Consider the following 19,177-nt stretch of genomic DNA (forward strand, 5'->3'; position numbering starts at 1 on the left):
ATTGCTATTCTAAGGAAATGAGGAATATGCTAATAATCTCTGTATTATTCTCCCCTCCAAGTACATCTTCAATTTTTTGCAACTTTTTCAATTTTAAACCAAACTCAATGAGAAGGGTAGAACAGTCGAAGTGCCTATAGTTGTCTTGAAACTAACAGAAGTGAGAGACTGAAATTTGGGAGCTGAATTATTACCCTGTTGCATTTTATTTTGTGTCTGGAGTTAGTAGAGTAGGAGAGTAGAAGAGTTAGTGGGCTGTGCTAAAGAATGGCTTATTCCTTTGCTCCATCTTCCTTCTCTGTCCTTAATCCTCCTCCTCCCCTCCTCAATAAATCTCTTCCAACAGCACTTTTAATCTGTGAGTTTTGAATTAATTTCACGGAGGGTTTAAATTCCCATAAAAGTAATGAAAATCAGCACTGGGCAGAGGGAAGAAATCCTGCTTCTTGGGAAGGCAGAGCTCAGCCTCTGAGCGCTCTGTTGGCTGCTCAATGTAGCTATTGACTAACTGGTGTTTCCTGTCCCACGGAAGGAAGGGGGAGAAATTGGACTTGCTTCAGTGAGGGAGAGAAGGAGATTCAAAAAGGACAAAGATTAGTACAGATTTGTTGGAAAAGTGTCATCAGTGCAGCTATTTATATAGAAAATGGGGTTTGGCTGATAGCGGTGTGAAGAATGGTTAGGATGTTTGTGAAAGTGATGAGCATCTTCTATCAGGTACTGCAAGAATTATTTACAAGTCTGAAAAGCATTTCTTTTTAAGGAAACTAACTTTTTTTCCTTCTGAATTATTTCTGGTCTACGTTTTTTAATTTCAGAACAACAGAAATGTGGTTCATGTCAGCTCAGTCCAGGCATACCTAGAAAGTTTGATAACATGCATGTAAACTTGTGCAGATTAAAAATGCAGGTTTTGTTTGTGCCAATAACGATTCAAAGGTAGTATAACACTGAGGGCAACAAGGTGGTCTCATTTGGACAACAGGAGTGTATTGCACTACTCTTAAGTTATCTAATGTACTTTATTGATATGTCAGGCAAAGGCCACCCGTGGTTTGTGGAGATTTCTCTTCCATCTTTTCTTCTGAGACCATCCTTCCTGGGCTTAGCAGACTGTATTAAGGTGATCTCACTTGTGCATTTTGGACCTGTTACTGTAAATCCAGAATCCCTAACTTCAGAAGAATGTAAAATTCAGAGCACTAGCACAACAGCCAGAAGTAGAACCATTAGTAGCTGCTGGATATGACAACCGGGTGGAAAAGAGGGGCAAAGAAACAATGTGTTATCAAAGAGACCAGGCAGGTGATAGTGAAGATGGGGATGGTTATCCTTTCTACCCCCATCTCCCACGTTATATTTACTCAGGTCTTTGTAGCAAGACTGTGTTGTAGCTGCAGGAGAGAGAATTAATTTCAGAGGCACTAGAGTGACAGAAATTTAGTGAACATTGAGGGGTAAAAGGAAAATTGCCAATGTTATTCCATGATCTCAAAGTAGTTGTCTCAGGGATTTATTTTAAAAATAACAATAAAATTGCCTGGAGGGCTAAGTGGGGAAGTGTTGGGAGCAGGTGCCATCCTGAGTCAGGGAGTCTTTCGCATCTGATTTATATGGCAAACCCTAGCGTTAACTAATGGAAACGTGGGGATGCTGTGCCGGCGATGCTGGTCTTGCTTGGGACCAGAAGTGGAGCCCTGTGCTGCTGGCTGAAAATAGCTGCTTCTCGCTGTGAGAATGTTGAAAGAACGGGGACAGTTTTGCACTAGTCTTTCAGTCAGTCTATCAGTTTCCTTCTGATGAGATCACGCGGTTGAAAGTGCAAACACAATTGCCTGAATACCAGTAACAATCCAGCTGCTGCGGCATTGTTTTATGTAGACTCAGTTTACTATACTATTAACGCTTGTATTAATGTTATTATACGAACTATGTTGGTGATATACATTATGCGGGGTAGCACAGTGAGAGGGAATATAGCTTAAGAAATAATGTGGTGAATATATGTCCTGGTTTGAGACAATGTGATGTGGATTTTATGTATATAATATTTTCTGCACTACGGACTGTCCTCAGCACTGGAAACACTGTCTCTTGGTGCTTTCTCTCAGGCTTGATTTACTGGTGTATTCTGTCTTTCCAGGTTACTTTCCTTCCTTGGGGTTCCCTTCGAAGGGCTCTCCTGTATCTCTCAACTCTGACACTTCTTCTCTTGCACCTAATTTCATAGGTAAATGGTGTCCTTTCTGTGGGAGTGTTTATGCTTTGCCGCTTCTTCTGTGCCAAGTTCCCATTTAATGTGGATGTTTATCTCACAGGTGTGGGTACCTGATTATTCAGGCAGAGGTGGGTGGGACACTTCCCAATCTATTTGTAGGCAGCTCTCCAGAAACATAAATAGGATATGAAGAAATAATCCCAGTAGAAATCCCTTATGCCTGCAGATTCATAGATAAAACCTGACTTGTGACTAACGCTTTCTGAAGACTGATTTCAAAACCCAAATTGGCCCATTCAGGTTCTGTCAGGAAGAAGCCTGAGTTTAAAAGAATGCAGTCTCCCGCTTGAGAGACAACTAAAACGTGAGGTTTGAAATAATAGCTTTGCAATGAAGAAATGAAAATCTCCCCAAGCGGCAGGAGGTTGTTATTGGAAGTCAGGAGATTTTTATAACTTGCACTTTCCTTTAAGAGGAAAAACTTTTTAATTTCCTTGCCTATAGCACAGAAACCAAATATATGTTAGGAACAATTATGATTCCAAAAGCTGTGGCTTGAAGAAGGAAATACTTTTGCAATGTTAGCAATCAAGATGTAAGAATTAGAAACGCTACAAGAAATCATACTGCATTTTCCTTTCTTTCCTACTAGTGGTATTTTGGAAGAGCTATTTCCAGCCGTGTCAGTTTGTTCAGAAGAGTAGGGAGTCAGAACTAGGCCAAGACCGTGTAGTCTCTGGGTTTGGAGTAAAATCACAGGCATTTCCCATTTTGCTGTAATCTGCCTCCATTTTGAGGTCTGTGATGAGTAAGACCAATATCGCAAAGGTGTTGAAGGGGAATTTCAGGATTCCTCAAGAGTAATGAACGTTAAGATAATAAACCACTAGATATTCATACCTGTTCAAGTGGATTTTTTTCAGTGGCTATTTGAGCAGTCTGTAGTAATGGTTACAGAAGTGTGTTTGTGACAAGACTTAGAAAAAGAAGACTTCGGAAGCTTTTTCTGAAGTAAGCATGTACTTGTCAAATTGTATCCCTGTTGAAGTCGAGGGGGGGGAAAGTTAGCTTAATCTAAAAAAAACCCAAAAAACTAAACGTGTAGGATCCCTTCAGGAATTGGATTAAATATGCTTTCAAGGACAACATGTAACAATGCCAAACGGTTTACATGTAGTAGCAAAGGAAAGAGATTCCAAAATAGCTGAAAGTATATCAAATTAACTGAAAAGGTATCACAAAAGACATTCAGAAGTAGAAATACCACACAGTGTACAAATAGTTAGAGACTGGGAAATGCTTAGCCAGAGGAACAGTAAGACGAAGGTGCTATAACGCTAGTTTAGAAAAGACAAAATTTAATGAGATGAATGTATATAAAAATAATAAATGTCTCTGGAAATAATTAAGTCCTACGTCTCAAAGTGAAGAACAGGAGGAGGTTTAGTAATAAAGAAAAAACCCCAAGAAATTACTGATTATTCGTGCAAGGTCTAGTTGAATCTTCCTTAAACTTATATCTACCTGCTTACTAAGAATTACATGTAGCAGATAAGATAAAAATATATGAGTTGAAACCTCATGCTTTGGTGTATAAATTATACTGTGGAATTGAGAAATGGCTTCTTGTTTCATAACGGTTCCTGACAGGAAGGTTTCTGAGTCCCTTCTAAACTCGTTACACCAGTCACCGTCAGTGTGTATGTGCTGCCCTGCTCTCGTGGGGCAGGTTACTCGGTCATCTGTATTTAATGAGACCCCATACATTAAATATTTTTCCCTTGTGGTTAGCAGGCACGGTCATATGGTTGTTCTAATTATCAGCATTTTTAACATAATATTATTAAAATAGAAGTTTATATTCTCTTTTTTTTTGAAGTAGACACTGCAGTTGGTCCCCTGGTAATGTATCCAGCATTGAGCGGCTTGTGAAAGTGTGAAGTCTGGTTTCTGAGCAAATACGTATTTCTTGGAAATACGTTCAGGCTGTGACCGGACCAGCTCAGTCTGAAAGATGAGAAAGTACTCATGGTAGCCTCCAGCCCTGAGAGGGAAGAACAGTCTGTGGTGGCCCCCGTTATATATCAAACCAGTTAGTCTGATGTCATTTTTGAAAACTGAATCTACCCACGTAACCTGCTTACCTTTCAAGGGGGGAAAACTGAACCGTGATGAACATTAGGTTCCATGTGAGTACTCTCCTTGGGCTGGATAAAAATAATTGGGCTTGGAGAGGGAAGAATTTAATATCTTACTGACAAGATAATGATTTTTTTCTTCATCAAAAGGTGAAGTTGTCTTTTGAAGACCCTCCACAGTACATCTTTTCAATTGGTCTGTGTAGAAATGGTGACTAGTGACAATGGCTAAAAATATTTGTGCTTTTGGTTACTTCTAATGCAGTTTTATAACTTACTTGATGTTTTTGGAGTATTGATACATCAATTTGGCCATTGCTCCACTATTTCTGTGCTTTTTTTCTTTCCTGGATTTTTTGTGGTAGTTGAATCAACCCCTTGTTTCTGTGAGTAATTTGTGATTATATTAATTTTTAAAAAAAAAAAAATTTCCGCCTTTGTCTATAGGTTCATTAAGAGCCCCTCCAACATCTGGAGCTCCCCCTCCAGCCTCTGGAGCATCTCTTCCTTCTGGCCACCTGGGATACAGTCAGTTTGGACATGGAGATGTGCAGAATGGGATTCCAGCCTCAGCAGCCTCCATGCAGAGGTACACAGAAAAAGAGCAAATCATAAGAAAAGCCTGCCTTGGTAGACCTGTGCTGGGTCTAGACTTTTTAGAATCTAAGCCATGCTAAATACTTTGCTTTTCCTGTGGTGGACATTGAGTTTCTTTATTGCTTGCTTATTGTTTTGAAGCAACATTGAGCCATAGGGGTATTTGGACAGTAAGAATCTCTGGAGATAAAAAGCTTCTGGAAGGACATGAGCAGATGTCAGTGACTGAACAAAACCACTTCTCCTCCAAAGACTTTCTTTCTGGCAGTCATTTTTTCGATAAGGAACTTTCTCATTCATATAATGTGTTTTGTTTTAAAACAATCGCATCCACACAGCTGTAGTATTTGATTCCCTGGCAGTGTCTGGGGCATGTTGCTGTCGGTCTTACTGAGAAATTCCGTAGTATTAGTTCTGCGTCCTTTTCTGTCTATTGTGGATCCTGAGTTACCCTCATCTAAAGCTCTTGGGCATCTTCTCCAGAAAGACTGCCTTTACCTTTGTGGTGAAAGTGGCAACAGTTCTCACTGCTTCGTTCTGGTTATGGGGGAAGGTGGTTGGTTTTGGTTTCCTTCTGGTTAACTCAGCACTGTCAGCCGGAGAGTCCAAATCCTTTGAGCAACAGAGACTCTTACATAGCTGTGATAGGCCTTACTGTTGCTCCCCCTGTAGATTCTGTTGTAGTATTTCTGATTTGTTATGATAACTGAAATGGAATTAACACAAAAATATTATAAATGTAAAATTTGTATTTTAAGAACTAATAGATTGGGGTTTTTTTGATGAAAGGATTCAGATCCATGCAGGATATTGTAATTGTTTTTCCAAAACTGAGCTACAGTGCTTCATCTAAATAATTGAGACCCAGCTAGTGTTTGTGGCAGAAAAAATTTAAAAGGCACAGAGAGTTGTAACTGCTTGTGTAATGGGGAATCCAGTGAAGTTTTTCATCTTCCTCCTCAGGCCACCTGCTTCTCAGCCGTTTCTGCCAGGCTCAGCACCCACGCCTGTCAGCCAGCCAGCTACGTTCCAGCAATACGGTCACCCCCCAGCCAGCGTGCAGCAGCTCAGCAATCACATGGCAGGGATGACAATTGGCAGTACTACAGCATCTGCTCCTCCCCCAGCTGGACTGGGATATGGTGAGGTTTCCCAGCTACAGAAATATGTTAATTATTGTCATTTATGCTAGTAATCTCATAAAATATTCGCTCTTGTCAATGATTCATTAATATACAGTGATGGAGTGCAGGAGACGAGTAGCAAAAGAGAGTAATAACTTTTCTTCTCAATTAGATGAATCTTGGTGTGAAGCACAAAACCAGTCTAAGTAAGCTGTCAAGAGTCTCACGTAATACTGTGAAGGGTTTTGCTGGAAGTTGAGTAGAGTAGAAACTTAAATAGTATAAACTCAATTCAGATATTTTGTTCTCTTGTATTAGATCTCTATTCCCACTGCTGTAGATCACAGGACTGTTTTTTTTTTTAGTTGAAGACTAGAGATTTGTCTTTAGTCTGTGAAAGCTGTTTTGACTACACTTCAATTTTACTTTTTTTTAATTGTTTTGGTAAAGTACTTTTTGACAAGCTTCGCTTATACTCTAACACAGAGTTTATAGGAAAATTAGGAGTAGGGGATGCAGATTTCCTCAGCATCCTAGCAATGTGTTTGTCTAAAATTGTCCTCAGAAGTAGCACAGTGCTAAACACAGAAGATGCTGGTTCCATGCTATTAAAACTATGAAGCTCAAAATGGTTGTTGAACTACAGGCTTCAACTTAGTGTGGAGTTTAAGATAAAAACTTAGGTCAAGAAATGAGTAGACAGACTTGTGGTGGTTCTTGTTTTGCTTACTCTTGGCTTTGCCTCTTTCTTCTGGCCCTGAGTCCTGAAATATGTTCTGATTGTGTAAAACAAGAAGCTCAGACTCCGAGAGAGAGGACAATGAAAGAATTATCAAGTTTCAGATCCCTTGAAGGAGTTTCAGCTCTGATAAATTTAGGAGGGTGTTCACTTAAGGTTTGTCTCTATTAGTAATGGCAAGTCCATCGGAAGATGAAGTTGTAGACCTATTTAGATATTTAGAACAAATGGGTTTTGTTTGCATCTTAATTGTCTTCAGGATAGAAAAAAAAAATGTTACATCTTCTTTTCTTCTTACCAGGTCCCCCAACATCGGCTCCCCCAGTCTCAGGAAGCTTTAGTGCAACAGGATCTGGTCTCTACACACCTTACACTGCGAGCCAAGGACCCCCTCCCACTAGTGTGTCTCAGGGTCTTCCTTTGGCACAGCCTCCGTTTCCTGGTCAACCAATATCAACTCAGCGCCTACCTACTCAAGTCCCTGGTTTTGCCCCACCTCCCTCTTCCACAGGGATTGGACCTTCCTCTTATCCTCCTACCACAGGTGCCCCAAGGCCACCTACCATGCCAGGCCCACCACTGCCTGGGCAGACACTTGCTGGACCACCAGCCTCCCAGCCCAATCACGTATCTTCACCACCACCTCCATCAACTATGTCAGGGCCGCACCCTGGGCCTCCCATGAGTGGCCTCCATGGACCACCTCCTCCCACTCATCCTCCTCAGCCAGGATACCAAATGCAGCAGAACGGTGAGTGTTCCTAGTGTAGGAATTGTTAAGTTACGGGTATTCTCCATGTGCTGCAAAATGAGAACTGCATTTCAGGTTTGTAACTTGTGAGCTCCTTCCTGCACTTCAAAGCTTCCCACTTGTTTCGCTGTGCTCAGGTCTGAAGGACAAATCCAAGATAAACAATAGGATGTGTCATTCTAAGGTGTTCATCACACGGATTTTAATCACATTAATGCAACTAAAGGGATCCTGGCTTACTTGGCCAAAAAGTTGTTTATTAATTAGTGCCATAATAGCAAGAACTATTCTACATAGAACATATTTTGCAAGAACTAGTGATCAAAATTTTATTATGAACTTTAATTTGGTGTCTACAACCTCATCTGTTCAAAAGGAGAGATTTGAAATCCTGAAAAGCCTTATTAGCGCTTTTTTTTAAAAAATTGTGGCCAGTGTACATATACAATGTATATAACAGTTGTTAAACATTGAAAAAGACTTGCTAGTTTTTCTTCTTTAATTCACACAATTGTGTATTTTTCTCCTTGGAGAACATCTCACAGTTTGTGTGTGCTTAGAAACAATATCAGTTAAGTTTTCTGAATTACAAACAATTTTGGCTGATTTTTAATCAATAATATTTACAGATAGGTAGGGTAAAGTGATCGTGTGCAAGTGAGGATCGTGTCCCCCATGCAGCTTTGCACAACTGGCCGGGTAAATTACTTAAAAATTTAAAAATATCTATCCAAATTGCTATCATCTGTAAAAATACCGATGGGATAAATCATGCTATTGTTCCGTAACTGAATGAAATTGTCTAAAGTAATATGTAATAACTTCAAGTAGTTACAAAACGAGATAATCACACATTAACCTATTACTGTCATTTCAGACGAGCCAAAACTGCCCAAGAGAACTCCTTGCATACCGTTGGCTTGAGGAATTAGCATAGAATCATAGAATGGTTTGGGTTGGAAGGGACCTTAAAGGTCATTGAGTTCCAACCCCCCCCCCGCCCTGGGCAGGGACACCTCCCACCAGACCAGGTTGCTCAAAGCCCCATCCAGCCTGGCCTTGAACACCTCCAGGGATGGGGCAGCCACAGCTTCTCTGGGCAACCTGTTCCAGCACCTCACCACTCTCACAGGAAAGAATTTCTTCCTAATATCTCAATCATATTATTCTAAAAACCAGTGTTTCCATAAGTCTGGTTTTAAGGAGGACTGTATCCATCAGTTTAATGGATCATTTGATAGATATGCACAGGTCTAAGATGAAACACTGTGACAAGTATGGTTAATCCTAATTAGCTGAAAACCATGTGACTTTTTTTCTTGTTTTTTGATGATGACAGGAAAAGTGGGAAGTAGCTAGTGAGGAAATGTCTAGTATTAGCTATTGTTTGATTTTGCTGTCCCTTTCTTGTAAGGTTCCTTTGGGCAGGTGAGGGGTCCCCAGCCAAACTATGGAGGAGCCTATCCAGGAACACCAAATTATGGAACACAGCCCGGACCACCAGCTCCAGCAAAACGCTTGGATCCAGATTCCATTCCTAGCCCTGTAAGCTTACTTTGTTCTTACCAGTGTGAACTCTTCCACAGTGTCTTTATGTAAAACAGAACTGACGGTGACCAAAACTCAGGTTTCTCATTCCAAAGAACATCAGTCTGTTTTCCTGCTTACTTTTCTCTTGTACGTCCAGCTTCAGTCTGTTGTTATGAAGCAGTATTTTTCTTGGTGACTACAGAAAGGCACTGCACATGCACATCAATGCTCTAATTCCTCAGGTCTCTTTCTGTACTATATTACGTTTTGAGAATCCGTGAGGGCTTTGATTAAGCTTGTTTCTCCATTTCTGGATTCTTGCTTAATAATTTTCCAAGGTGAACTAATTTCAGGTTTTGAGGTGACAATCTATGAAGTGTATGATCCAAGTTTAAAGTATGGTTAATAGGAGATGATTGTAGTGCTTTTCCTTTCCCTTTTCCTATAATCTGTCAAAAAGCTGATTAGCATTTTTGGGGGTTATTAAGTCATGGCACTACTTTAGTCAAATATGGACAACTTTTCAAATTGGGAATATCTTTCAGAATGGAGATTCTGAGAAGGGATGAGTGGTGATGGCGTAATGGTTAGCGATGATGAGTAACATTAAGCCTGGCAGTATTATTGCCACTGGTCTACTGGGCTCTTCCTTCCACAGCTGCTGATGCTGTTCTGTTACTGTCTCAGGTGGCCACAATCACTTGGTAACAGGAAACCTCTCCAGGGCAGTGCTTACAATCACTTTACTTCAAAACTTTAACAATTATTTAGTCTTCAGTTAGCACCAGTCCAGATCTACGATGTGTCCACAAGTTATTGCTATTCAAAAAAGATTATCTGTTTAGACTCCAAGTTTTTGTAAAGTTTGTGACTGTATTATTTTTTTTTTGTAAAATATAAGAATTCTTTAATTGCTTCTCTGCTTCTCTTCTCTTCCACTAAATGAGATCTCAAATGGCTTGTGTCAGTTGCCTTAATTTAAGCATGTTCTTAAAGCATAAATCCCCGATTTCTAACTAAAATGAGCACGTGGACCACTACCTCTGTTAGAATGTGTTTGGAGCCCAAGCCCAAATCTCCCGGCAAGGCTGGTTTAGGGATCGGTGTGTGCTGCAGAAGCTGATGTTTCCTGTTGCATGAACCAATGTCCAAATGTATCTAATTCCAGTGCTACAGGTTTGGGTAGAGAGAAGTAACACTGTTACTTTTTGGTTTATTATTCTCTTTTCTTTTTTCTGTTTCTTTTTCCTTTTTTTTTTTCCTTTGTGGCACTCTTACTTTTTATTTTTTTAAAAAAAGCAACTTAATGAGCTGCCACCCCAGCAGAAACCCAGGCACAGAATAGACCCAGATGCAATTCCTAGTCCAGTAAGTGCTATATATATGTCAATTGTAGTCTGTGTGTTGGTGACCATCTGTGCATGCCTGAAACCTGAACTTCACCTCACTAACCCTCCATCACGAGTCCTTTACCCTTTCCTTGCTGTCTTCTGCTTGCCTTATCAAAATGAGTAACATTACACCACAAGAGGTTGTTAAAATCTTCTCTTCTGTGATGGCGAGGCAATAGAAAGCAGACTATTTCAGAAACAGATCATGAAGAATGTCTCCCCATCATTTCATCTGATCTTTAAAATATCTCCTTCCTCAGATTTCAACTGGTGTTTTCAGTGTAAGCCATCAGTATAATTGTCCATACGATGTTTTTCTTGTGTTAACGTACACACAGCATGAGCCTGCATAGCCATATTTTCTACCAGTTTTGAGCAGAATTTGCTTACTGTTCTAGTTGGTATACCAGTACTGGGCTAATGCTTTGAAGTTCTAAAATTGCAGATTTCACTGTTCTGTTTTGATGTTAATTCCTGATATGAATCTTCTAGTAGATTTAATATGAGGCATGGGGAGCTATAAACATTCTCTCATCATCTGTGCTCATACATAACCATTAGATTTTGAATTTGAAAATTTAATGTTTATGTGTAGAGAACCTTACCTAAAGAAAGAAAAAAGCAGCTACCTTTTGGATTGGAAGGGGAAAAAAATACACATTTGACTTGGTTACCCTCGTGTAACTTCTTCCTCATTTAGCCAAAGTTGGTCATGTAACAGAAACCAGTGGTGAGACCACCAACACCAGTCAATCTGTAGACTTTTGAAATGGGACTAGTTTTATCCAATAGTCACTGTCTGATGCTCTGGGAGGCTTTCTGCTGGCAACTTGGAACCCTTGGTGACAGGACAGAGGTTCTGCCATGCAAACTCCTGCGTTTCACAATTTGCTCTAAGCAAAGGCACGTGTGTTCGGTGGCAAAATAAGACCAGAAGAATGATTGGTAGTTTTAATGCTTTCACTCAGGCACCAGTATGGAAATGTACTTAAAACTGTTTACAACTACAATTTCTGTTCTTATGCAAAGCTCAGTGGATATTTTAGTCAAGTGATGCTGTTCAATGCATTTCCATCATCTCAAACGTATTTGCATTAATGAAGAATTAGCAATACTAAGAAATTTATGATTTTTACTGTGAAGTTTGAGCTTGATTCATTGACAAGTCTATTGAAACTTCACTTTCCACATCCCCAGAATTCAAATCACAAACCCCTGAGCACCACGGAGTAATGAAGACTTCCACCTGAGCTTGTGAGCATCTGGCTTGCGGTCAGAGTTACAGTGGTTAGAAATAAATGCATACTATGAAAACAGTGGGAACATAACAGAAAGGAAAAGCCAGGTTATGTATAGGACTTCACCCTGAGGCTTACAGAAGCTTCTGATTTTAATTTGGCTAGGACCAGTATTCAGGGGAATACTACCAAAAATTCCTTTCTTGATCTGTGTTTGGCTTCGTGAGTTCAGATCAGGCCTTAGAACACAAAATATGCTACTACTCAAAATACTTGGGGGAAAAATACTATTCGCAACTTGTAATTTATTTTTAGTTATTAAGTACTATTCAAAATCAAACTGAGAGGTGACTGCTTGACAAAACTTATTTGCTTTAGAATTCTTATTTTTAGAGATAGTAATGTTTGCCTCAGGTCCCCTTTTCACTGTCTTACAGATATAATTTGTATTTTACGGTACTTTGAAACCAAGCCTCCAAATATTAATTTGGTGTTTTCCGTCACAGATTCAAGTGATTGAAGATGACAGAAATAACCGTGGGTCAGAACCATTTGTCACTGGAGTGAGAGGGCAGGTCCCACCTCTTGTTACTACAAATTTCTTGGTCAAGGATCAAGGTAAAATATTTTTCTTTTCCTAAACAAACAAAACAAACTCCAAAAGAGTCAGTGAGAGAAATGTCTATGTCTTTAAAGGAAAAGTTTGAGGAATTATTTCAGTGGCTGGGCATGTGTGTTTTACCAACAGAAGTTTAAAGTCCTGTGTTGATTTGATCTCGATGTAGATTCTCTTGATTGTTTGGTGGCCAGTAGCCAGTTCGCAAATAAAAGGGCAGGTACCTGGGACCAGCGTTAGCAGGGATATTGGAAAGCAGCAAATGAAGCCTCTTCCATAGAGCTATAGAAATAGCAGTTAAGAACTGAAGTTAACTAGCAATATCATTTGAATTGGACTGGGAACCATCTTTTTTAAATCATGAGTGGGATGTCAATTGATCCATGGGCTTCACAGAGAAAGGATATTTCATCTTCTAATTTCTCATGCTTTACTAGAGATTTTAAGCTCCCTTAACACTTCAGAATCCAGTTTTACAATTGAGTGCTTTACTTTACAGCCAAAATTACAAAATAAAACAGTAGAAATGTTTGAGTTTTCTGCCTATAGTATATTTTAGTCTGCAAAAAGAGTGAAATAGGAATGAGGTTTAAGTTAATATGAAATCAAGTTCATTTGAGTTAAGGGCTTTTTATTATACATAGTTAATAGTGAAGAAGTGTTTTGTTTGGAAGTCAATCAATAGATTGACATATTGGTTGTTTAGATAAACTTTTAGTCTCTGTAGCTTAACAGCACAACTGAAGGTATCTTTATTTTCTGTTCTTGAATATAAACTTGTACTGAAATTTATGGGGATTTTTTCTTTCTTCCCCAGGTAACGCAAGCCCCCGCTACATCAGATGCACATCGTACAATATTCCCTGCACCTCAGATATGGCCAAACAGTCCCAAGTTCCCCTGGCTGCTGTCATAAAGCCGCTGGCTACTCTACCCCCAGAGGAGGTGAGAACCGTATGCAGTCACATATGCACTGATTGCACTCTGAACTCGTCAGGAGGATGCTATTAGATGGCAACATTTCACAGATATGTTGAGAAGGAACGTTTAGATAGTGAAGACCGGGTAAACATTGATTCTCCCACAAGCATGTGGTAGAGATCTGTAAGGCAGAAGAATTCTTTGTTCAAACATTTAATACTTTGATTGCCATGATAATTTCAGCTTTTTTGCAGTAACTGTCAAGCATTATAACCAAATGACCAAAACACTAGGATGGGCACAAATGCATATGCTTCCAGTTGATCTCAATTTCTTTCTTGGCCTCAAGTATTTAAATTGTTACTGATCACGGATGTGAAGTCTTTTCTGGGATGTCAGGTTGTGGAATTGGATGAGAATGTATCAAGCAGCGCCAGTTAATGTCTATGTACACACAGAGCATTGTGTGAGATGGCAGCACAAGACAGTACTGGGCACTGCTGAGCTGCACTTGTATTTCTGCCCTCGTTCTGTCCAGCATTTATTTCCTAGGTGTAATGTGTGACTGTACCCACTGTCTGGTTGCTGAGAACATGAAAACTTTGAGAATAAAACCAAGCTAGAAATTTTATAAAATATTTTAAATACTCTGGCTACTGTGTAGCGTTAGCCTGCTTGGAGCAGTGATGTAAAGACAAATATGCTTGTTAAATTTGAATACATATGTTTGCAGTATTCTGTGCCCTGTTAAACTTAACTTTAGCATCTGCTGAGGTGAGGAATACCCTCTGGGCTTTTAAGGTTTTTTTTTTTTTTTTCCCTAGTGTGTTTCATCAATGTTCCTGAACTACGGTTTGGATTTTGAAAACTTGTTTGTGATAAAACCGAGCTGTGAAGTTAATTCCTGTATTGCTGTAGTGTTCTTGGAGTTTAAAAGGAGCACAACAGGGGAATGTGGTCTTATTTGAGAAACTCGGAGACTTGTGGAGCTGCACGTTTTCAGAGAAGCTTTACAAACAACTAGTTGTTAGGTCTCCTGGTGTGTTTATGCTTTGAACAAACACTTGTGATATCCAGAAAAAACATGGCTAAGATCAGAAAATTGCCCTGGAGACTGGTCAGCTTCTAGCATTGGAAAGTTCTTTATGGCAAGGGCAAACTCCCCGTGGAGGGACCGTTCCACCAGATGAAGGCTCAGCTGTTCTGAGCAATAATACTGTAAACAGAGCTAAAGCTTAACAGATCAGTAATGAGAGGATGAACGTCTCATGAAAATACAGCATTCAGAGAAATCTAGAATATATAAAAATTCGGTACCAGGTTGCCAGATACAGGACATTCGCCCTATGTTAATACACAGTTCAGAAGGCAAAGTTTGAGGCTTCAGAAAGAAGTATCTCTGTGCCTTCTGTGAGCAAGCGGTTAGTGACAAGTTCTTTGTAGCACTGCATGTTTGCAGCATGCTGGTTGTTTGTTTGTACGTGTGTTTATTGGAGGAGAGGCTGAGGAAAAAGAACTTACCGTGTGGAAGTACAATACCAATATTGCCTGGCAGTCAGAAGGCTTGAGATTCTGTTTTCTCTGAAATGATCAGCCTGGGCGGTAGGAGCTGAGAAACTCTGGCTACAAAACCATTGCATGCTCCATAAATCGGGTTGTCCACAGTGGGGTTGAATGAGAGGCGTGGCACGCCTGTGGCATGAAGAGGAAGAAAGTGGCAGGAGCTCAACTCCTGCTCAAGGAATATGTTGTCTCTTAAACATGATCAGAGGTTTAGGGTAACTGAGAGAACTAAGACTGGACAGCTTTAGTGTCAGAAAACTTAAAAGTAAGTAATCTTTTGAGCTAGATTCTTAGTTATGAAAGGTGCTTTGAACTGCAAATGCAGCTTGTAGCTTGCATAAGTTCTGCCTTAATAATTTTAAAGTGCTTCCTGCTTGTTCTGAGGTTGAGAAGCTGCAGAAGTCGCCAGGCATCTTATTCTGGTTTGGCTGCAAAAAGAATATATTATCAGTTATAGTTCAAAACTGGTATCGCTATATAACAGCTTTGAGGACTTGCTATACAATGGGGTCAAGAGAAGCAGAACTTCAGGATATGCTGTATTTCATGGTGGACTTCAAAAATAAGACTTATCAGCTGGTTTTTTTTTTAAGATAGTCTGGATGCTCTAAGTTCTTGAATATATGGAATGTAATGACTGGCTTCTCTTTTGTCAAAAAGCTTGCTTTTTACAAGGGAAAAATAGAAGAGGTGAAGAATTGCTTTTAAAACACCTAACCTGTGGTGAAATGTAAATTGTAAGCTCACTCCCGTGAGGTTATCACAGCTATTCTTTGCGTGGCTTCAGTCTTTTGTGACGGCTTGGGATACATCTGTGCTGCGACGTGGTGCTCCTGCTGGAGTTCCTACTCCTCGAGCAGGCTACTATATAAGGCAGTGCCGCACCATGCAGAAATACTTGTGTCTAAGTGGGGTAACCCATTAATAACTGCAGCCCATGGAGAACTGCTGTGCTAGAGCTTCAGTTGAAAAGCCTTGATGAAATACTTCTTCTGGCTTCCCCCACCCCCTGCGCTCTCCCCCACAGCTGCTAAAATGCTACATCCTATGCAACGTCCAGGGAGATTGTTTTAAGCTCTGCGATATTCATGGTCACTTCTTTCTCATCATCGTGTGACCTCTCTTTTCTTTTTTCCCCGGCTTCCACAGACCCTTCCTTATTTGGTAGACCACGGAGAATCCGGTCCTGTCCGATGTAATAGGTGCAAGGCGTACATGTGCCCTTTTATGCAATTCATTGAGGGTGGAAGGAGGTTCCAGTGTTGTTTCTGCAGCTGCGTCACTGAGGGTAAGGTTCCTTCTGGAAACTGGTCTCTAGGCTCTACTGGAGTAATCTTTGAACAAGATGCAAGCAAATAAGTCTTTATAATGTTGTGATCATTCATTATGTATGTTCCACTCTAGCGTGTGCTTAGTCTGGTAAAAAAATTCATTATAAAACATGTTTGGTGCTCAGTTCTGATATTATGTTCAAATTAGGTGTTTATGCATTGCAGTATTACTGTACCAAATTTTTAACGTGAGGTACTTGTAGCATAATGTATGGTGGTTTGAAAAACTACTTATGCTGTTTTCTGAGGGTACTTCAAACTTACATCTTTCTATGACAGGCTGAGATGTACATCTAGACAGTAGCACGAGTTAAGATATTTTTTTGCTCGCAAAACCTGTTTAAACGCTGATTGAGATGAGATTGCAGCTAATTCTGCTACAGCTGAATAGGAGTGTTCAATATATGCCAGTTAATCTTAGTTGCTCTTCTAAATTAATATAAAACATGCTTCCTTTTAAGCAGAAGTCACTATGTGCCGCTCATAGCACGACATCCATAGATTTGTTTAGAAGGCACAGTGGAATGTAAGGTACAACAAGTCTTACGGTGGTGTTTTGAGTGTTTCATTTGGTAGCGCTGGTGGCTTTTAATGGACTGTTTGTTCTTACCACCTCAGTTATGCTGTACAACTCTTTGTACAAACTAAAATGGGAAGCTGACGGGGGGTTAGAAATGGCCAATTTTTAAAAAAACCTTTTTATCTGGTGATTTTCAGTCTGCACGCGTTCCCTGGCCTTGCTCACTCAGCAGCTGGTGAATGGCTGTACCTGTAACAACTCAGCAGGGGCAGAAAAGGGAGGGATGCTCAGAGGCTGCTGATGAAAGCAGTGCTCTGAAAATACAATGTAGTTGTACCTAATAGTTGCGAACAATTACTGTTTTCTCTGCAAAAACAACCAGATAATTAGCTTGTACTGGATGTGTACTTGGAAAGGAGAAGAGCAATAGGTGCTTATATATGTTGTTTTAATGATATCACTTTGTTTTCTTTTGAACTGTTGAAACTTCGAATGTTTAGAATAATTTAAAGGTGTTAAATACTACCAGTACAGATAATCTCAACTTTTTCTCCCCTGGAGCATATATATATATATAGCAATAGGTAGAATACATTTTGTCACCCCAGCAATTCTGCAGGAGGGACTCTCTGTCACGGTAGCTCTTGGGGGACGAGGGAAATGCTTTCTTTGTTTCTGCAGCTGACTTCTGTAAGCGAAAACTTAACTCCTACTTTATCTTCTGATGTCTGGTACCAGCACAAAAGTACTGGCCATGGGGTTACACTTTTAGTTTCTCCTTCTTAATAATTTACAATCCACCCTGTCTGCTCTGACAAAAGGATTATGGCAGTCTCTGCACCCAAGAGTGCCTAAAAGGCTTTGCTCTTGTGCAGCGTGGGAAGGGAAGGAAAAAGCTAACTCATATAGCAAAATAAGGAGCTCAGTCTTTGGGTAAGCCTGAATTGAGTCAGTAATGTTGTAGCCTGTAGTTTGCTCACACTCGGTTGTATGTCATTTGTTACTACTTGTACAGGATTTTTGCTTGGACTAAATCCTTCAGAAGAATCCTAAGAGCATGTTGTTGTGACATTTCTGATATGAAATGTGAAATAAGAATATAAAGGAGATTCAGGAAAGTACAGTAGTGACTATACACTGTGCCACTTGGTGCATAAGACAAGCTGGGAGCAGTTTGTCTGTGTTTCTTGGCTTTAATGATGCTTTTAGATTGCATGAATATTTTCAGTAATACTTCCATTGCTTTCCTGGAGTTTTATCTGAAAGAGCTGGTATCGTGCTTGCTCTCTATTCACGGTGTTTATCATGGACGTGTCACTGAACTTTAATGTTTCTTCCTTTCCCAGTGCCACCTCACTACTTCCAGCACTTGGATCATACTGGAAAGCGAGTAGACTTCTATGATCGACCTGAGTTATCACTGGGGTCCTATGAGTTTCTAGCAACAGTTGACTATTGCAAGGTATGTGTAGTGCAAGTAGTTTGTGTTTATTGCTGTATTTTGTTTTGCTTTTAAATAAAAGGCCTATTTTCCTAAAAGTAAGAATGACATGAATTATCTAGGGCTGCTTTCCAGCTGGCAGAGATAATTAACAGCATTAATCCAACCCACTTCATTGTGTAAGATAATGTGCTTGCCTGCTTGCTTCCCAAAGTAGAGGAAGTCTTGAACACACATGGCATGATGCAATTTTGTTATAGCTGCCTCTGTCATTCTCTTCTGGAGCTATATAAACAGCTATAGGTGCCGTTACCTTAGCAGTTCTGCAGCAGGGACTCTCTTGCAGTAGTTCTTGGGGCAGAAGGAGAATGTGGGAGAGATTCAAGGAAAGTACAACAGTAACGATGAAATGTGCTGCCTGTTGCCTAAGACAAGCTTTACCTGTTGAACTTAACTTTCAAATAAAGCCATAGTGATTAAAACCATAAGAATAGTGTGGAAATATATATTGTCAGAGCTGGTTTACTTTTAAATTAATGATTTAAAGAATAACGCTGAAGAATAGGAAAAATATGTGCAAGGTGCTTATTAAAGCAACTTACGTTTCTGCTGAAATAAATGCTGAAAAAACAGATGCCTGAATGTTGCAACTTGATAGTGGTTACCTTCTGATGCCTCAGCTTTACTCTGAGTTAAGAGAAAAACCAATTTTCTTGCTTAAGCATTTTTAATTCAAGCAAGATGCGATCTTCCCAGCTTGTTTGACAGTTCTTGTGTTTTACTCTTGTTCTGTGTCCTCCTTCCAGTGTGCCCTATAGACTTTAGAAAACTGTTGACTGAAGCAAGTTTTTTCTCTCCCAAAGCAAACTTGATATTTAAGTAGAAAGGAAAATTTGCAGTTCTTGGAGAGGAAAATCTTTTGCCTTATATTGATAAAATCACCTATAACAACTCTGCTCAGATTCCAAAGTCCTGAGAACTGGCAGGAAACTTCCCTGTCTATTTTCCTTTCTGGCTTAGCCGTGTAAACCTTGTGATTAGCCTGTTCTTCACTGAGCA

The 19,177-nt window shown here is 39.9% G+C and overlaps 1 protein-coding gene across 2 annotated transcripts in view; it reads left to right on the top strand.

Moving 5' to 3' along the window:
- Window positions 1-19,177, top strand: part of SEC24C (SEC24 homolog C, COPII coat complex component) — a 38,570-nt gene that overhangs the window by 8,613 nt on the left and 10,780 nt on the right. The window contains exons 3-11 of one of the 2 annotated variants that reach the window (XM_074154443.1): window positions 4,804-4,945; window positions 5,917-6,095; window positions 7,118-7,567; window positions 8,982-9,112; window positions 10,397-10,465; window positions 12,233-12,344; window positions 13,160-13,287; window positions 15,976-16,114; window positions 18,024-18,139. In XM_074154443.1, the coding sequence (XP_074010544.1) occupies window positions 4,804-4,945; window positions 5,917-6,095; window positions 7,118-7,567; window positions 8,982-9,112; window positions 10,397-10,465; window positions 12,233-12,344; window positions 13,160-13,287; window positions 15,976-16,114; window positions 18,024-18,139 (1,466 nt within the window). The remainder of the gene's footprint in view (window positions 1-4,803; window positions 4,946-5,916; window positions 6,096-7,117; window positions 7,568-8,981; window positions 9,113-10,396; window positions 10,466-12,232; window positions 12,345-13,159; window positions 13,288-15,975; window positions 16,115-18,023; window positions 18,140-19,177) is intronic. The other variant, XM_074154444.1, reaches the window with a different exon arrangement.

This window comes from Numenius arquata, chromosome 10 (genome assembly GCF_964106895.1).
Source record: "Numenius arquata chromosome 10, bNumArq3.hap1.1, whole genome shotgun sequence".
Lineage (NCBI taxonomy): Eukaryota > Metazoa > Chordata > Aves > Charadriiformes > Scolopacidae > Numenius > Numenius arquata.